Source organism: Physella acuta, unplaced genomic scaffold (assembly GCF_028476545.2).
Source record: "Physella acuta isolate Inbredline_101_S28 unplaced genomic scaffold, ASM2847654v3 ptg000133l, whole genome shotgun sequence".
NCBI classification, from domain to species: Eukaryota; Metazoa; Mollusca; class Gastropoda; family Physidae; genus Physella; species Physella acuta.
Genome location: NW_026731652.1, coordinates 134,753 through 155,315, shown reverse-complemented (window position 1 = coordinate 155,315; position 20,563 = coordinate 134,753). Strand labels below are relative to the sequence as shown.

At 40.5% G+C, this 20,563-nt stretch overlaps 2 protein-coding genes across 5 annotated transcripts; one reads left to right on the top strand and one right to left on the bottom strand.

The window, feature by feature from the left end:
• Nucleotides 1-804: 804 nt before the first annotated feature.
• On the bottom strand, nucleotides 805-9,792 carry LOC131935143 (autocrine proliferation repressor protein A). Of its 2 annotated transcripts, none has more exons than XM_059291495.1 (12): nucleotides 9,627-9,792; nucleotides 8,983-9,178; nucleotides 8,220-8,334; nucleotides 7,821-7,932; nucleotides 6,905-7,018; nucleotides 6,027-6,119; nucleotides 5,745-5,834; nucleotides 5,256-5,385; nucleotides 4,242-4,359; nucleotides 3,451-3,666; nucleotides 2,102-2,258; nucleotides 805-1,218 (listed from the first exon to the last, which is right to left on the bottom strand). In XM_059291495.1, exons 2-12 carry the CDS (start codon nucleotides 9,164-9,166, stop codon nucleotides 1,099-1,101), a joined length of 1,449 nt encoding a protein of 482 aa, XP_059147478.1. In that variant the 5' UTR covers nucleotides 9,167-9,178; nucleotides 9,627-9,792; the 3' UTR covers nucleotides 805-1,098. The 2 variants fall into 2 exon arrangements, with proteins under 2 accessions (XP_059147478.1, XP_059147479.1); XM_059291496.1 differs by lacking the exon at nucleotides 9,627-9,792 and adding an exon at nucleotides 9,463-9,586.
• Nucleotides 9,793-11,127: 1,335 nt separating this feature from the next.
• LOC131935142 (autocrine proliferation repressor protein A) lies at nucleotides 11,128-20,555 on the top strand. 3 transcript variants are annotated; one of them, XM_059291491.1, is made up of 12 exons: nucleotides 11,128-11,210; nucleotides 12,297-12,481; nucleotides 13,125-13,239; nucleotides 14,189-14,300; nucleotides 14,509-14,622; nucleotides 15,532-15,624; nucleotides 17,210-17,299; nucleotides 17,492-17,621; nucleotides 18,407-18,524; nucleotides 19,074-19,289; nucleotides 19,948-20,104; nucleotides 20,406-20,555. In XM_059291491.1, exons 1-12 carry the CDS (start codon nucleotides 11,182-11,184, stop codon nucleotides 20,523-20,525), a joined length of 1,479 nt encoding a protein of 492 aa, XP_059147474.1. In that variant the 5' UTR covers nucleotides 11,128-11,181; the 3' UTR covers nucleotides 20,526-20,555. The 3 variants fall into 3 exon arrangements, with proteins under 3 accessions (XP_059147474.1, XP_059147475.1, XP_059147477.1); XM_059291492.1 differs by lacking the exon at nucleotides 11,128-11,210 and adding an exon at nucleotides 11,617-11,723; XM_059291494.1 differs by lacking the exon at nucleotides 11,128-11,210 and adding an exon at nucleotides 11,717-11,743.
• The last annotated feature ends 8 nt before the right edge of the window (nucleotides 20,556-20,563 follow it).

The following is a 20,563-nucleotide window of genomic DNA, read 5'->3' as shown; positions in this document are numbered from 1 at the left end:
GGAAGTTTAGCTGTGTTCTAGACGCCCTAAATTATATAATGAGCATTAAAACGGACTTATGAAACGGACAATAATCTCCCTATATGCCTGCGTTCGCTGAAAGTAGACTTGCTGGCACGCCACTGAAAACTTGCTCGAGATAAATTATGATAGCCAGTGACAAGATACATTTATTATCAAACCACGTTAGATACTCACCACACCCTCAGGTTTTTAACTGTCACTATATTTTCTTATCTAAGGTTTGTTTCTTAATCTTTGTCACAAGGTTGCAGAGAAATTTTACACTGACATCATTTCATCTTATCAGTATAGATATAAATAGACTTGTTTTACTAAGTGCAGTTATGAAAGTGTGAAATAAATTATCCCTATCTTGACTATCAAGGATTTTAATGTAGAGTAATTAATTGCGATCAGTTTTTAGATGGTGATTTGAATACTTTGTATAGGACCCAAATTTGAGTTTTTTTAATCAAGAAAGAATATAAAAGTGAGAAATGATTTTATTAGTTTCAACTCGGCCATCTCAGGATTACAAGAGCGTCGTAAATAGTTCATGAAACCCAAAAGCATGTAGTTTTAAACAAAGAAAGTTGGGCCTCTATGATTTCTTTCACGTGCAAGCTTCGCACCTAATTGTACGTGTAAATTGATTTCTCCCCCCCCCCCCCACCAGCACCATTAAAAGTTGTGAGATATATTTAAATCAACTTCATACAACTTTATTTTTTAAAATTTGATAAAGGAACAATTACAAAACTTTGATCGAGGAAACAAAACAAAGTAAACTTGTTTGATTTTATTTAGTTTTATTAATAAGCCTGAGCCAACAACAAGAAATTATGAAGACAACATTCGTGTAAACAACTTGAGTTGCCAGGCCTTGACATCAAAACCTGGCTAACGTATTTCATAACATGTAATGATAGAAATAATAAAGTTTAGGTAAACTATATATATTGATAAAGGTGCATATCTTAGTGAATAATAATACTGTTTTATTTAGGTGTAAGCCTTTCATCAAACTGACAGATAGGTGACAGTTGTCATCTGACATTGACATCAGGCAGTGACACCTGACAGTGCCTGCGACTATCAGACCAGTGTCCCGCGACACGATTGGCCAGAACAATCCGGAAACGGAAACTCGTCAGGCACGATGTTGGCTTCCGTCGTGAACTCCAAGGTCGATCCTTTCAGTCCGTCAAACTTCAACTGTGGGGGTCAAATCATATTGTTTGTTAACAATGTATTCAGTCTAATCAAGGATCTTTGTTAACAATTTATTTCAGTCTAATCAAGCATCTTTGTTAACAATTTATTCCAGTCTAATCAAGCATCTTTGTTAACAAATTATTTCAGTCTAATCAAGCATCTTTGTTAACAATTTATTCCAGTCTAATCAAGCATCTTTGTTAACAAATTATTTCAGTCTAATCAAGCATCTTTGTTAACAAATTATTTCAGTCTAATCAAGCATCTTTCTTAACAATTTATTTCAGTCTAATCAAGCATCATTGTTAACAAATTATTTCAGTCTAATCAAGCATCTTTGTTAACAAATTATTTCAGTCTAATCAAGCATCTTTCTTAACAATTTATTTCAGTCTAATCAAGCATCATTGTTAACAATTTATTCCAGTCTAATCAAGCATCTTTGTTAACAAATTATTTCAGTCTAATCAAGCATCTTTCTTAACAATTTATTTCAGTCTAATCAAGCATCTTTGTTAACAGTTTATATTACTCTAACCAAGTAACTGTTAACAATGTATTTCAGTCTAATCAGGCCTTTCTGTTAACAATTTATTTTAGTCTATTCCAGAGTTCTTTTTAACAATTTGCATTATTTACAGCAAGTATAGGAATTTACGACAAACTAGCCTCTACATTTCACTGAATTAGGTTTATGTCAATTTTATTGTTGTCGTTATATTTTTAATTAAATTATGACAAAGCTGTTCAAATTAACATAAAATAACAACAGCAACAACGTGATTTTCATTAATTTTTATCTTTGTAAATAACTGCTAAATTAATATTTCTTACCTCGTCCCAGCAATTAAAGTAACTTGACACATGATTTAGCTGTGATTACCTGAATAAAGAAAGCTGCCCAGCCATAAGACGGTCGTTCAACTGTTGCCTGGTACTGATTTAGGCTGAGTCGTGTTGCTTGTTTGCTGAACCAAATGACCGGATGGAATAAAGCTTTGCCAGTCTGGGGGTCTGCGGTGAATAACCGGAAGTCCCGCCTGAAATACATACGGGCAAAATGCTGAATACAAGAGGATACTTAGATATTTTACCACATCGTTTTTATTAGTGCCCAAAATGTTCTCTGTATGATAGGCCTAGTTACCCTGTCGGAACCGACTTCAATTTCTGTGACTTCGGCATTTGAAGCTGTTCTACACCTAGTCGGTTTTACTTTTCATAATTAACCCTATACCTATCATAACTGAGTAGGCTCAGATACTTCATACAGACTCAATTCCAGTAATCGAACTCGAGACTTTTGGGTTAAAATTCTTTCACCCTACATCCGACCACGCCTACACATACCTAATGCTTAGAGTAGATTTTATAACCTGACGTTAAGATTACCTTTTGTCATCCATTGTTAAGATTACATTAAGTTACATAATGTAAAGATTACCTTTTGTTGTCCGATGTTAAGATTACCTTTTGTTGTCCAATGCTAAGATTACCTTTTGTTGTCAATGTGTTAAGATTACCTTTTGTTGTCCAATGCTAAAACTACCTTTTGTTGTCCAATGTGTTAAGATTACCTTTTGTTGTCCAATTTTAAAATTACCTTTTGTTGTCCAATGTTAAGATTACCTTTTGTTGTCCAATTTTAAAATTACCTTTTGTTGTCCAATGTTAAAATTACCTTTTGTTGTCCAATGCGTTAAGATTACCTTTTGTTATCCAATGTTAAAATTACCTTTTGATGTCCAATGTTAACATTACCTTTTGTTGTCCAATGCTAAGATTACCTTTTGTTGTCCAATTTTAAAATTACCTTTTGTTGTCCAATGTGTTAAGATTACCTTGTTGTCCAATTTTAAAATTACCTTTTGTTGTCCAATGTTAAGATTACCTTTTGTTGTCCAATGTTAAAATTACCTTTTGTTGTCCAATGTTAAAATTACCTTTTGTTGTCCAATGCGTTAAGATTACCTTTTGTTATCCAATGTTCAAAATTACCTTTTGATGTCCAATGTTAACATTACCTTTTGTTGTCCAATGCTAAGATTACCTTTTGTTGTCCAATTTTAAAATTACCTTTTGTTGTCTGATGTGTTAAGATTACCTTGTTGTCCAATTTTAAAATTACCTTTTGTTGTCCAATGTTAAAATTCCCCTTTGTTACCTAATGTTTAGACTACCTTTTGTTGTCCAATGTTAAAATTACCTTTTGTTGTCCAGTGTTAAAATTACCTTTTGTTGTCCAGTGTTTGGGCGTAGTACACCGTCACCTCCCTGGGAGGGACCGATGTCGTCACGACGATGGTGCCAGAAGTGTTGTTCTGGGATCGAGTCCAGGTGAGCGTGGGAAAGGTAGCCTTCTCTACGACGTGGAAGAAGAACCCTTGTATGGCTAGTATGGTGCTCATCAAATGTCCCACGATTGAGTGTTCAGCGTTTGGTGTTATCCTGAGCGGTAAACAACTTTGGTTTTACTTAGCATATAAAACTTGTATATTTCTCACGAGATAGAGGAACCAAAACGTCATTATCAATATCATCAAAACAAACATATTACCTTAGTTATCGAATTAAACTTTTAATAAACTTTGTAAATAGATGAACAGAGAATTTTCTTTTCAAACTGGGCTTCTAAACTATCACTAAAACTGTTTGAATTTGATTTGGGTATTTTGTACAGATTAAATATTTAGGGTGAAAATATTTACCATGTTGGCCTAATGTTTAGTGTAAAAATATCTGAGAATATTTGGCCAATTATTAATGTGAAAATGGGTCAGACATTTTGGACAAGTACTAAATAAGAAAACACTCCAAATGTGGATATGTGTTTAATGTGAAATACCTGAGAAACTTTGGACAGGTGTTTAATGTAAAATGTCTGAAAAAAATTGGCCACTGTTTAATGTGAAATACCTGAGGAACTTTGGACAGGTGTATACTGTGAAATACCTGAGGAACTTTGGACAGGTGTATACTGTGAAATACCTGAGGAACTTTGACAGGTGTATACTGTGAAATACCTGAGGAACTTTGGTCCCTGAAGCTGGTCCCAGTAGTAATGGGAGTCGTCAGGTATAAAGAACTCGTCACCACCTGTAGTCACCACCATCTTGGGCATGGTGTATCTCTCGTTGTAGGCTGTTAGAGAGACAATCATAGGATTGTTAGAGACACAATGATAGGATTGTTATTTGTACAATCATTGTGTACCTCACGTTATATTCTGTTAGAGACACAATCATAGGATTGTTAGTTGTAGAATCATTGGTCTTTTAAATGTACAATCATATGATTGTTACTTATACAATATTAGGTATCTTAGATACACGATCATATGATTGTTAGTTGTACAATCATAGGTCTTTTAAATGCAAATTCATATGATTGTTTGTTAGTTATACAATCTTAGGTTTGCTAGATACACAATCACATGATTGTTAGCCATACAATCATAGGTTTGTTATATACACGATCATATGATTGTTAGTTGGTCAATCATATGTATTTTAGATACAGAATTACATGATTGTTGATTAGATCTATCTATCGTTATGTAACACTTTGTATATAAACCAGGCTATTATTCCATTCCACTAAATAACTAAACACAGAATGTTCTAAAACTATCGCTAATGTGGTGTCACTTGGGAAAGTAGCATTGCTCTTTAAATTAGATTTCTTTTTTCTTGTGATGTCACCCCATTCGATGGTGCCAGACATTGCTTGAGATGGGGTAATTGTAGGGACTTTCCTTTGGATTTTAGCGAAATTCCCCCCTTTAGCCTTTTCCCCTGGGAATGTAATACCCCGGTTATTTAACAGGCGAGACGCTGAAGGCATTTGTTCGCAGTATTGTGTAACAAGCCAAATATACGTACACGTTTGAAATTTGAAACCTTTCACGCAGCGATTCAAAAGTGTACACAACTTTTCAGTCTAATATCTTTACATGTAGTTTTAGTGGCGTTAACTGAATAACGGGTCCACGACTGATGACAACTTACAAATGGGGTCACCGACTGACGAAAACTTACAAATGGGATCAATGACTGCCTGCATCTTTGGTATGTTGGGGCTGTCCAGATCTTTGGTGATGTTGAGGCTGTAGTAGGAGTCAAAGGCGAAGGTCCAACCTCCCAGTGACCGGTAGTGGTGGTGGAGGTTCTAGAACATACGGTCAGGGTTGGTCATTACAAATAATAACATAACGCCAGGGTTGGTCAATACAAATAATAACAGTATCAGAGTTGGTCAATACAAAGTTTTACGGTCCAGGAGTATGGTTATTGTCTGTTATCTTTCATCAATTTCCCCATAGCACTCACGAATTTTTCCTGTAAACCCCACCACCGTACCTGTAAACCCCACCACTATACTTGTAAACCCCACCACTATACCTGTAAACCCCACCACTATACCTGTAAACCCCACCACTGTACCTGTAAACCCCACCACTGTACCTATAAACCCCACCAATTTACCTGTAAACCCCACCACTGTACCTGTAACATTGAGCCACTTACCTTCTGGAAGTTGAGCAAGTCCATGACACACGGAACCATGCCGATAACCCGCTTGTCCACGGCTGCTGTGGTCCATGTGGTCCAGCCACGCTGTAGACATGGAGAGGATAAGTCAAATGTAGCACCAGCTGTTTAACCGTAACTCTACTCCACCTAACTACGGTGCTACAGCGGAGTTACCAGTCAGTGTTGATCTCTTTTATTAATTCATTACATATGATAGGGGTAATTATTATCATATGTGCCAACCGAGAATCAATGCGACAAGATTTGAACCCATACCTTAGACGCCCCAGCCACCACAAACTTCTGGATGTCGATTCCTGCAATGATCTTCATGTAGGCCGAAACTGTATCAAATCCTCGAACGACGGCCTGAAATTCACAGAACATATCCCTAGTACCAGCTTACCATCAGAAAGTATCAACTCAAACTCATCAGATAAAATGTAGGAATGGAGTGGTCGAGCGACCAGTGCGTACATTTGCCAGCACGACGAAAGACTCAAGTTCAAGTCCGTAAGAAGAGCCTGAGGTCATCCCGTATGGATATTTATCTAGCTCAAGATCAGGCGGCTGGACATTGATATGATCACACAGTGTTCCAGAAATAAATGGAATCCGCTTCATCTGCCACACAGCTAGTCGGATCAAATAGCGTACTTATTTCAACCGTTTGTAAGCTACTTATCAATGTTCGATTTTCCAGAAATCAACATTAATCGTCTGTGCTATGGTCTTCAGTAATGCGTATGTTTGTAAACATCACACACTTGATTATGTTTGTAAGCAGCACACACGTGTCTATGTTTGTGAACAGCACACACGTGTCTATGTTTGCAAACAGCACACACGTGTCTATGTTTGTGAACAGCACACACGTGTCTATGTTTGTAAACAGCACACACGAGTGTATGTTTGTGAACAGCACACACGTGTCTATGTTTGTAAACAGCACACACGAGTGTATATTTGTAAACAGCACACAAGTGTGTATGTTTGTAAAAATCACACACATGTGTATGTTTGTAAACAACACACACGTGTATGTTTGTAAACAGCACACACGAGTGTATGTTTGTAAACAGCACACGCGTGTGTATGTTTCTAAACAGCACACATGTGTATGTTTCTAAACAGCACACACGTGTGTCGCGTACCTTGGTCATTGGCAGACGTAACAGAATCTCTGGGTTGGAACCGTTGGAGAGAAATTCCCGCCACGTCCAGGCTATGACGGCGTCCTCGGTCCTGTTCATCAGGGTGGGGTCAGCCTAGGGAGATGTGTGACAAAATGTCAGTCGTGTCAGTATGTGACAGTAAGGTCATATATGACAGTTATGTCATGCGTCCGTTGTGTCATGTCAGACTAGGAAGATGTTTGACAAAATGTCAGTCGTGTCAGTAAGGTCATATGTCAGTTTTGTCATGTGTCAGTTGTGTCATGTCTCAGTAGTGCCATGTGTCAGTAGTGTCATGTGTCAGTAGTGTCATGTGTCAGTAGAGCAAAGATGACTGTCCTCTGTATTTCTGTGAATATGTGATGCTACTGACATAAGCTACCCCTGACACGATCTACCACATACATTAACTACAACTGACATTTTAGTTACCCCTGACATGAGCTACCCCTGAATAGACCTACCCCTGACATGACCTATCCCTGACATGACCTACCCCTTACATGACCTACCCCTGACTAGACCTACCCCTGACATGACCTATCCCTGACATGACCTACCCCTTACATGACCTACCCCTGACTAGACCTACCCCTGACATGACCTACCCCTGACATGACTCCCTCTGTCTAGAACTACTCACCCAGAAAACCGTTGGCTGGTTGGGGATCTGTTTGATGGTGGCACACGACATGACCTACCCCTGACATGACCTATCCCTGACATGACCTCAACCTGACATGACCTACCCCTGACATGACCTAACCCTGTCTAGAACTACTCACACAGAAAACCGTTGGCTGGTTGGGGATCTGTTTGATGGTGGCACACGACATGACCTACCCCTGACATGACCTATCCCTGACATGACCTACCCCTGTCTAGAACTACTCACCCAGAAAACCGTCGGCTGGTTGGGGATCTGTTTGATGGTGGCACACACGGCGCGAATGTTAACTGCCAGGATGGTGATGCCAGCCACAAAGTCGTCTGCTATGGTGGGCGGTCTGGTGGGAGGGGGGGGGGGAATTAAACACGTGAAGTCATCTACTTTTGTTTGGTCTCTATCCAAAGTTAACGTTTTAATTAGACAGACTTCTAAGGTTAAGATAAAGTCTTGGATAGAGCTTTTTTGAAGTAAGATACAAGAATCGAATTCTAGTAGAAAAGTATTATATATGAGATGATACTTATAAAGATAGTGCTGGGTACGTCTAAACAACGTGTAGGTTATTTTTTTAAAAATATTTTAAATTTGGCTTAAAGCGGAGATGAGACCATGTCCTTGACCTACTTGTCCGTGTTGTGACCCTGGTCAATCCACAGGAATCCAGTGTCAGTGTAGTCCAGATTTTTTGGGATGATGACGCTCAGGTAGTGCCACCAGATCGGCTTCTTGGTCACCGTCTCTATGGTTACAAGTGGTGATGGTTAAATGACTTGGTTATAAGAGACGGTGGTTAAATGACTTGGTTATAAGACGGTGGTTAAATGACTTGGTTATAATAAACGGTGGTTAAATGACTTGGTTATAAGAGACGGTGGTTAAATGACTTGGTTATAAGAGACGGTGGTTAAATGACTTGGTTATAAGAAACGGTGGTTAAAAATCTTGGACATAAGAGGCGGCCGTTAAATGTCTTGGACATAAGAGGCAGTTGTTAAATGTCTTGGTTATAAAAATTTTAGACATAAGAGACGGTCGTTATATATATTTGTTATAAGAAATGGTCGTTAAAAGATTCCTTGACATAACATCTCAGGACAAATGATCACACGAACAAAAGTTCCCAGAGACAAAATATATCAGGAAAATAATACCATGGACAAAATATATATTTTATATTTTTTTGTCTTGAGGTCATTTGTCCTTGAGATAATTTGTCTGGTCTATTTTGTCTGAGATAATTAATTTTTTGGTGACTGTCACTGTGGTTATAGAGGCCACCTAGTATCATCAGGGATAAACAGTTGCCTGTTTCAGACATAGAGACATCGTCAGCTATATCAAACAGCGACAACACTGATGCTCCTGCCCAATGTCTACGTCATCTTACCGTCCAGCCATTTCTGTGACGTCATGTTGAGGACGTGGAGGGAAAAGTCCGGTCCCTCCGTCTTAGAGATGAGGGTGTAGGAGTAGTGGGGGTCGAACTTGTTGACGTAATCGTCGAGTGGGGTGCACTGGGTGACGCCCGTCCATGACGTCACTAAGGCCAGCAGAAACACACAGCTCCTCATCGTCTGGTCTTGCTGAAAAACAAAAATAAACAAAATACGCTAAATAAACAAAAGAAATACATGTTTAGAATTATAATAATCATAACAAATATAACTTTTAATGTTGTAACGTACAAAATAAACAGAGTTCGATAAAGTTAACGTAGTTTTTAAAAAAACTGTATCTACTTCGTTTTATTTTAAAATAATGTTTTGAAGTGCTGTTTATTAAATACTAAAAATGTTATGACTAAGATGGCCATTTGTTTGGATCGCTGTAAAGTTGAAGATCTAGAACCAAACGTTTTAATACGTACATTGTTTAACAATACGTCGTACACAAATTTAATTAAAACATTAAGGCTTTCTTTGCACTAACAAGAATTATCAAACTTAAAGAATAATTACACACAAATATTTTCCAAGCAAACATGACAAAACCGAAATCAGGCAATACAATATATCAGATACCTATATCTACCTTCGATACACGGTATCGATAATTCTATTCCAGTATCGTCCTGTGTAAACAGATCACATAATCAAGGTATCGTTACACATCTTGTGTTGAAGAATCGGTTAGTAATTGAGTGCGGATGACCTAGAAGATTGATTGTGTCTCAAAATGTGCCGTTTGATTTGTTATCATAGGAGATGTAATCTCATCATCTGATTCGATATAGCAAAGGGCAGGTGAGAAAATAGGTGGATGTCGTCTTTTTTTGTGCTGTTACCTTGAACGTGTTAGAAAAGTCTTGAAATAGTTCTGAACTGTAGATTTGCTTTAGCCTATGAGAGAGAAAGGAAAGAGGGGCAGGGGGTGAAAGTTGTGATGGGTGGTAATTGTCCGGACAAAAGAATGGTGTAATGCGCTTTTGGAGATAAAAGGAACGACTATTTCGGAGGTGAATAGCTTCACATATCTGGGGAGTGTAGAAAACAAGGAGGGCGGGGGGCAGGTGAGGACATAAAAATTCGGATAGGCAGTTGGTTCATTCCAACCCCCCCCCCCCCCTCCCCCCCGCAAAATCTGGACATCCAGAAATTTATCTACGCTGTCCAAGATACGACTATTAAATAACCTGAAGTATGTTCTTTATTTTAATGGAGACAAGCTACTAAATACAAACTCCAGACTTGTGTAAATGAACGCCGGCGTCGTGTGTTGAGCAGGTAGAGAGAGGTGTGGTGGCGAGTGTATCTGGTATGGGATCCTTCTGTGTGTTCACTGGCAGAAGTCACTGTTTTAACAATTAAAAACTACTTTAAAGTCACACCCCCACCCTCCACCACCACGAATTGTTGAAATATAGGACACATTTAAAAAATAAACCGATGACATTGTTAAAATAATGCTATACAACACGGTTCTACACATTTAACACTGTATAACAAAAGAACAGACAACCCCTATTACACGGTATATCAAGAAAACAGACCACCCCTATAACACAGCTTCCTATTATTTTTACGTCTAATATGTGTATGGTTGATCCCTTGCAGTGAAGAAAAATAACTGTGTGTAGTTGACGTCACTTTCCAAAGTACCCGGATATGATTTGGGAAGTTTACATTCAATGCGCAGTTAAATGACTTACTTAAATACAGGAAAAGCCCGCTAATTGATTGGATAAAATTGCCTTTGTGTTCGTTTCATGTAGAGTGTTCCTATGTATGTGCTATGTATACCTTATGTTTGTACAATCTATTTCCTATATATCCTGTGTCCAATGTTTGATCTTTGTATAACATATCTGTGTCCTATGTATGTCTTAAGTATGTCCTATTGTATGTTTACATTACAGTTAAAGCTTAGAGCACGTATCGATTATGTTATATCGTATGTGTCTTACGTGTCCAATGTGTCGTATGTTGGTATGTATGGTGTATATCGTGTTGGGTGATGGGGGGACCAGACAAGCGACCACGATCCTCTAACCACCATAATTATAGCTAATACACTCAACAGTCGTGAGAGCGAGGCGAACCACTTAAATAGGCCTACTTTTGAAGGTGACAATTTCTGGGCGACAAATATGAAAACCTTTGCTAGGCTGCTGTTGATGTAAGTTCTGGTTTGTATTAAGTTTTGGCTTCGTGAAAACACCGGTTCTAGTGTGGCATTTTGTGACAGCTAGAGTGGCATTTGGTGGTGACACCAGGTCTAGTGTGGCATTTGGTGACATCAGAGCTAGAGTTGCATTTGATGGCACTAAACTAACGATCCAGTAGATGACACCAAAATATCATACGAGTACTAGATTGTATCTATAAAACACACGATAGCTTTTATTTATTTATTCATATTTAAAAAAATAATACAATTAGTGAAATCTTTGACTTAACGAAACTAATAAAATACAACACAAAATAAGTCTAGAACAAAAGCCTAGGATAAGGATGTACAATAGTAGGTCACGGTTAATGATCCCAGGTAAATTAATCGGTTACACGGTCAGAACAAAAGTCGGACAGGTGAGAGAATACCTTGGTACCTGCACGTGTCGTGTGCTGGTCTATGGGAGTGTGTCGTCCTTATCTTTGAGTTAATGAATCAAACGTTTTTTGTCTGATTAAGGTAAGTTTAGCCTGATTAAGGTAAGTTTATTTTTTAACGAGGTCTGTTATAATTACTGTCAATGATTCATTAAAAGAATAAAAACGGTTTTTTGTTTGTTTGGGTATGGTTAGGACTGGGCTGTTTTAAATATTAAATAGCGATTTGTGTTACGGTTTAGTGTTTGGTTAGTATAAGGTGTGTGTGTGTGTGTGTGTGTGTGTGTGTGTGTGTGTGTATGTGTGTGTGTGTGAGTGTGTGAGGGAGAGAGAGAGAGGGAAAACGTTTCATGCTATGACTTCATACATTGTTTAGTCCCGTGTTAGGATTATATTAGGATTAGGATTTAGATGTAAACAAACCATTAAGGTACATTTAAGAATACATTGGTCAGATACAGACTTACACCTATGAGAGATATGTAGACAATTTTCTGTCTTAAAAGTTATAATAGAAAGTCTGCCTGTTGGACGGGGCGTTTCATCAGAAGTGGTCAAAATGTAGGTACTCATTGTGTGAAGTACAAACCAAACTACACCACAGACGCACAATGTCCACCAAAATAGCAGATAAAATGTGTGACGTATTCCACAGAACGATGGCCCTGAGCCCCTCTGTGGTGTGGGCTCTCTGTCTCCTCCCACTCCTCTCGTCTACGCCCCTGGACGACTATGTCAACACCCCTGACCTGAACTATGACTTCACCTACCTCTCCACCATCAATGGCGCCGGCTTTAAAGTCTACATCCTCAACATGACGTCACAAAAATGGCTGACAGGTTTGTTCATTGACACTGTTAAATAAACGTCAGCTTACCTAGCGCCCTTGCATCACATATGTAAAGGACGTACTAATTGGTATTGACACAGCTCTTGTACTTGAGTTTTATTTAAAAGATCTGTTTACTTTATGTAATCGACCTAAAGACAAAAGTCGACTTATGAAAGATCCACATGGTTTTGATGGAAAAAGATTAAATAAGATCGCGATTTCGCGTTTAAGACTACAAGATAAAGTTATAAAACAACTACAACAACAGCTTCCTTGATGAAAAATAAATAGTCTCTCTTAAGGACCTAGCGAGCAACAGGACAGAAGTAGAGTTCAGTTGGTTTTTTTTCTTCTATGAACTCGCCATATTACGGATAGGCCTCCTGGATCTGAACATGAGACAAATATTAGTAGTAGTGATCTCTAGCGTCCAACCATGCCGTACCACGCTTTCCAATAATGTGAAAGAGGATAGACGGTATTCCAATGTTGTTTAAATTCTAGTGTAGTCTTTAGACAGATTAGCCTCACGATTAGCCACACGATTAGGCCACACGCTTAACCACACGATTAGCCACAAGATTAGCCACACAATAAGCCCACACGCTAAGACCTCCACGGTTGAATGAACGCACGTTTTGTTTGACCAGAGGAAGTGACCACGACCCCCCTCTGGTGGCACTACCTGAGCATCATCGTCCCCACAGAGAGGGTGTACACAGACTCAGCCATCTTGTGGATCAGTGCCGGCAACAGTGACGACAGGTGAGGTGGGCGTCTCCAGGGGGCGTTGCTCAGGGTTGGGGGGGGGGGTGTTGGGTGGTTGCTTGGTAGTGTTGGGGTGTTGGTTGAAGTTGGGTGGCTCAGAATGTAAACTTGTTATAAGCGGAGTTGAGAGGTCGAAGAATACTGGTGTTTTTTTTCAGTAGATTAGTTATGTGTGGAGTTTCTGAACATGTGTGTTTGGGATTATTGCTGAACACTATTGACCCTATAACTTTTGACCCGACCACTGCTGACCCCTATCTTTAACCCAGCATCCCGAGCACTACTGATCCCATCACTACTGACCCCACCACTACTGACCCCACCACCACTGACCCCACCACTACTGACCCCACCACCACTGACCCCACCACTACTGACCCCACCACTACTGACCCCACCACCACTGACCCCACCACTACTGACCCGACTACTGACCCCACCACTACTGACCCCACCACCACTGACCCCACCACCACTGACCCCACCACCACTGACCCCACCACCACTGACCCCACCACCACTGACCCCACCACCACTGACCCCACCACTACTGACCCCACCACTACTGACCCCACCACTACTGACCCCACCACCACTGACCCCACCACTACTGACCCGACTACTGACCCCACCACTACTGACCCCACCACCACTGACCCCACCACCACTGACCCCACCACCACTGACCCCACCACTACTGACCCGACTACTGACCCCACCACTACTGACCCCACCACTACTGACCCCACCACCACTGACCCCACCACCACTGACCCCACCACTACTGACCCCACCACTACTGACCCACCACTACTGACCCCACCACCACTGACCCCACCACTACTGACCCGACTACTGACCCCACCACTACTGACCTCATCACCACTGACCCCACTACTGACCCCACTACTGACCCCACCACTAACGACCCCTACCTATACCCCAGCCTCCCCAACACCTCTGACCGCCATATCCGCGAGATGGCGTCACTAGCGGTCAGCACCAAAAGCGTCACAGCCGTCATCAACCAGGTGCCCTTCCAGCCCACCGTCTTTCTGGTCAGTGAGTTCTTGGGTTTCATTGATTACACTCATTAGCTTCACTAATTTGGCTTCTTAAGTTACAAAACTCGTTCATAACTTTTGAAATGTGAAACTATTTAATGTGAATATTTAAAGTTGCTAATTTTAACCATTTAATCATATACAGTTAATATGATTTAATACTATTCCCCCCCCCCCCTTTGCCCCCCTTGCCCCCCAACAGGACGACCCAACCAGACTACAGCGATCTGAAGACGCCATCATCGCCTGGACCTGGCGACAGTTTCTGGACAACGGCTCCAACCCTGAGATCCTCTTACGTCTACCAATGACCAAGGTAATCGAATCCTCTAGAATAGTTTTCAATAACCAAGGTAATTGGATCTTTTAGAATAGTAACCAATGACCTAGATAATCGAACCTTTGAAAATGTACAATAACCCAGGTAGTCGATTCTTTTTAAAATAGTTACTAGTAACCAAGGTAATCGAATCTTTAAAAATATCCAGTGATCAAGGTAATCGAATGTTTAGAAACTACCAACTAACAAGATTATCGACGATTTTAAGACTCTAAATAATCAATGTAATCGTGCGTCTTAATTAACCTGCCACTGATCAAAGTAATCAAAGCTCATTAACCCCCTAGTGACCAAATAAGTTTAGCAACAATTTCAACAGGCTCAAGTAGCTGATGTATTTATGACGCCCTCAGCCCTAGTAACGCCCAAAAATAACGTGTCTGGTTCCCACACCTAGTGTCCAGTTCCCCCACACCTAAAGTGTCCAGTTCCCCCACCTAAAGTGTCCAGTTCCCCCACACCTAAAGTGTCCAGTTCCCCCACCTAAAGTGTCCAGTTCCCCCACACCTAAAGTGTCCAGTTCCCCCACCTAAAGTGTCCAGTTCCCCCCACACCTAAAGTGTCCAGTTCCCCCACACCTAAAGTGTCCAGTTCCCCCGCACCTAAATTGTCCAGTTCCCCCACACCTAAAGTGTCCAGTTCCCCCACACCTAAAGTGTCCAGTTCCCCCACACCTAACGTGTCCAGTTCCCCCGCACCTAAATTGTCCAGTTCCCCCACCTAAAGTGTCCAGTTCCCTCACACCTAAAGTGTCCAGTTCCCCCACACCTAAAGTGTCCAGTTCCCCCACAGCCCATTAAGTCCCACACATCCAACTTGTACCCACACATCATTAAGCAGCACCCCCCCCCTTAAAGAACGACTAACACGACTGGTTTTCCTCAGGCTGTTGTACGAGGTATGGACACTGTGGCGCTGTACGCCAAGACAATCACAGGCGACTTCATACATCGCTTCGTCATCGGCGGGGAGTCAAAGGTCAGTCAACATAGGGTACATATCTGGATGGTCCACACTTGCCTAGTTTTTATTTCTTACAAACAAAACAATGAAAATTCTAATTTTAACTTTTCAAAGCTGGGTTGGTTGGTCTTTGTAACAATTCTACAAAGGTTGGGTTTATGAGGGATGGTTTTTTTTTGGTGACATGTGACGATCGGTTGTGGCGTTCAGAATGGCGCACGTTACGTTAATAAAACGGGCAGACAATACGTTAAACAGGAGTAACATTCAGTAACATTCAGTAACACATGTCACGTTTTTAATTTCATGACGTGCTTATCGCTTCACTTCAAATATAAACAGTGTCAAGAAAGAAATTCTATGGAGATTTGTTGTGCTAGATTACACGGGTTGTTTATTACACGGGTCATCTGTCATACGGGTGTTGTAAAACTCAGAGGCGTAGCGACCCTTCCCGGCGCCCGGGGACAAACTTTTCGATTTGCACCCCCCCCCCTCAAGATTTCGATTTGCACCCTCCTCAAACTTTCAATTTGCACCCCCCCCCCTCAACCTTTCATTTTATTTTTCCAACCCATTTTGGCGCCCCCTAAGGTCGGCACCCGGGGACATATGCCCCCCCCCCCCCGCACACCCCCTCGCTACGCTACTGGTAAAACTTGACCCGTATAACGTTGTACACCCTAGATCTATCTATGTAAATGCCAGTTCTTAAAATATGAATATTTAAAAGCCAAACAGCTGTTAATCACAATCTCCAGTATGTAATGTTATTAATTTAAATTAGTGTTCGTGTTACTTTCCTTAATATCTATCTGAACTGACAAAGAAAGTCGTCCGACTAAAAAGAAAAGTGTAGTGACCCGCTACTTTAGTTAGAATAAGCACGGCAGTACATATGTGTAATCTGGTTATATCTGGGCCAAGTACTTTTGATACACATGTAGCAACTAACGAAATAGTCTTTGCAAACATTCCTACCTTCAGGGCCTTCAATGGCGTCAAATGTTGGAATAATCTCACGATTATAACTCTATGAAGATGTTTCAAATCTTCAAACTGAGTCGTATGAAATAAATCTGCTGCCGCGCTGAGGTTTACTAGTTAAACATGCACTGAGGGAACGTTTAGCTAAATACATTTTAAAACATCGATAAGTTTGGGGTTGGTGGATTATATTTTACTTCCTGACAGTCAGACATCTACACAGTGGCGTCGCTTGACTAGGTTATTCGGGGAGCCATGTACATATACTTTCACAAAGACATGTGCATCTGTACCTGCATATAGACATGCACGTGATGCACGTGCAGATACGCACTTACGTACTCATATAATTTAACTGTCTTAGTGAGGTAAAGGGAAGTGACTCGGTGACGAAGAGGTGAATGGCGTATTGAGGAATGATTGGTGAAGTAGTGGGTAATGACTTAAAGAAGTAGTGGCAAAGGCAGAGACATAGTGCGGAATGACTGAGGGCTAGTGTGGAATGACTTAGTGATGTAGTAGGGAATGACCTAGAAATGAATGTGTAAAATGAGCGTGTATAAATAATAAAGTGCAGGTATTCTGGTATGACGTCACTTCCTATTTTTTCTAGCGTGGTTGGACGACCTGGACAACAGCAGCCGTGGATAAAAGAGTTGTGGGCATGGTGCCGACTGTCATGGATCTGCTCAACGTCCAGAAGGTAACTTTATGACTTTATGACTTCATGATTTTATGACTTAAGACTTTCTGATGCCGCAGCATTAGCAGAAATGTTAACAGTCTTGCTCACTAATTTTTTTTATTTCGTTTCCATTTCGCTGAAATATATGTCGAAAAGATAATAAACGAAGTGAATTCTAATCCTAATTCCTACTGGATTATATTTGTCTAGAACCTTCACCACCACTTCCGGTCACTTGGAGGCTGGACGTTCGCGTTTGACGACTACTACAGGGAGAACATCACCGACGACTTGGACGGCCAGAACATGCCTAAACTTGCCGCTGTCGTCGACCCGTTAAGTGAGTTCTGCCGTCTGGTTGCCGTCTGGTTGCCGTCTGGTTGCCGTCTGGTTGCCGTCTGGTTGCCATCTGGTTTCCGTCTGGTTGCCGTCTGGCTTTCAGTCTTCTGATCTTTGCCCTCTGGCCGTTTATCTTTGTCGCCTGTTTTCTGTGTTAAAATTCACCTTTAAGCTTCACGATTTTAAGTCGTCTGCTCCGAAATGAACTCAGAACACAACGGTGCCCGAACCTACGTCAACGAGTGCCAGTAGGGTAGAGTGGCACTACCCCTGTTGCTTAGTGTCGCACTTCTAAAATCTGATTCATGCACCAGTGGTCAACTTCATATTCAACAACTGCTATCTCATGTACACAATTTAACAATTACGACATGCGGGTTTCCTTGTCTTACAGTATAACGCTAAACTATAAGATAGACGTCGCCTTAATTTCACAAAATATCCAATTACTTAAAAACAAATATATTATTGAAACGATTAATGTTCTAAGTTTTTAAATATGTCAAACGCACGAACTGGAGTATATTTTTAATGTTCAATACAAAGTACTCACTGTTTTAATCTAGGGGACGTAACTAAATAATATTTTATAAATTTGTTCTGATACATTTGTTCCAAGGGAAACAACAAAAGGAACTAGATAGTATTTTTCAATATTTGGGTGTACAGAAGTAAAAATCAGAAAATTAAAACACTGTGAAAAGTCAATAGTTAGATGTCCGTGTTACTAAATGAACTATCACCGATGTGTTGATTTTAATTGTGTCACCTGTCTCTCTCTGTCAGCTTATGCCAGTCGGTACACGATCCCCAAAATGATCGTGTCGTCTTCAGGGGACGAGTTTTTCTTACCTGACGACTCACACTATTATTTTGATTTGCTACCTGGTCCCACGTTTCTCAGGTGAGTTTTCACAAGCCGCTGGCCCAGGTGTTTCACGTCTAAGCATTAAATAACATGTCGTTCTGTATATGGTAATGTGTGCCATTGTTAACACAGTAATTCAGTTAACATATTAGGATAGGGATTCAGTTGGAGAAGATACAGTCTAGGGCGTCAAAGAGAGGGGTCGGGGGAGGGATTACAACATGATGGGCTTACATCAAAATAATAAATTGCAAATGTTAATTAATTCACTAACTTATTATTTATTGTTATATAGATTTACAATCTATAGATCGATTGATAGGACTGACACCAGATTGCATTATTTTACAGCTTAGTATATCCGAAACACACACAGAGACAGCACACATGCATATATATATATATATATATATATATATATATATATATATATATATATATATATATATATATATATATATATATATATATATATGCATGCATGTGTGCTGTCTGTGTGTTTAGATGCTTAACTGATGGTTTAAAGCCTAAATTCCTAAAGTCAAACACTGATCTGACCGTCTAAAGAAAACATTTCTATGACAGGATCATCCCCAACTCCGGCCATAGTGTGGCCGCACATTCCGACAGCAACGTGATGGCCCTGCAGAGTTTCTACCTCAACGTGGTGGAGAGGGCGTCATTTCCGGTCATGACGTGGGTCAAGACAGCCACCGACCTGGGCGGTAAGATTGAACTGACCACGTCAGAAGAGCCGGCCAAGGTCACAGTGTACTACACCAACACCCTGGACGATGGCAGGTACGTAGACAGTCTTAGTCTGTTATATCGTCACAAATCCTCACACACGGCTGGTACGTAGACAGTCTTAGTCTGTTATGTCGTCACAAATCGTCACACACGGCTGGTACGTAGACAGACCTAGTCCGTTATGTCGTCACAATCCTCACATACGGTTGGTACGTGGACAAACCTACTCCGGTAATTTGTCGTGACCAATCGTTACTCACATTTCGTATACAAAAACTAGGAAACCAAGAGTTGCTAGGTTATCCTGAGTGTAGGTGGCTATGGATATGGATCAACCTTCTCCTAACAGTTTGAATCTTGTAGAGGTAAGGGAGGTGCGAAATAGAGATGGGGGAGACGACTAGTGCTAGTTAGCTTGTAGAAAAATATACGAGATTTTTTTTTCAGGGGAGCTCACTCCCGCTTTATTTTTAAAAAAGCATGTAGAATTAACGAATATGCATGGACATGCTAATAATACATGCTTCATGTTATCCCAGTGATGGCTCTCTTCTTAAGAAAGAGAACAATAGTTTCTTTAATGTTTACTGCTTAATTAGTTGTACGTCCTTTGTTCATTTTATTTCTGCTTACATGTGTAGGAAATCGAGTCACCTCGACTAAGTGTGGACAATACGGTGTGTGCTAAATATCGTGACATTTGTTTCAGGCGTGATTTTAGAGTGGCTGCCCTTAACCCTAACACGGGAGCCCCCATGCAACACCCTGTTCTTTGGCAGACGACTGGTGCGATAAAAATAAATGAAACACAATACGAGGCGGTAATAGATGCACCTGCGTCAGGATGGGCAGCCTTTTACATCCAGGTAAGGCGAGGGTGGGGAACATTAGGGAACTGATAGCTTTACATTCAGGTAAGGCGAGGGTGGGGAACATTAGAGAATAGGTAATATTGATAGCTATATACAGGTAAGACGAGGGTTTGGTGAATTGGTTAGCTTTTCTCATATCTAGGCAGAGGTGGGGCGTTTATCTTTAATTTGGGGTGGGCAGCATCCACTCCTGGTAAGTGGATTGTGCAGCATTTAGTAACACTCAAACACAGATGACGTGAAAAATCTATCATACCATTATCAGAATTAACTATGCTATAACATTTTTGTACAGGTTCAATTCAACAGTATCAAAAACTCCACCCTAGAATTTACAACGGAAGTAAACATAGTACCAGATACGTTTCCTTTCCCAGACTGCTCTGGGTCTTCCTGCTACGGTAAACTTGTATAAATTATAAAGAAATAAAATTTAATTTCTGTAGTTAGTTT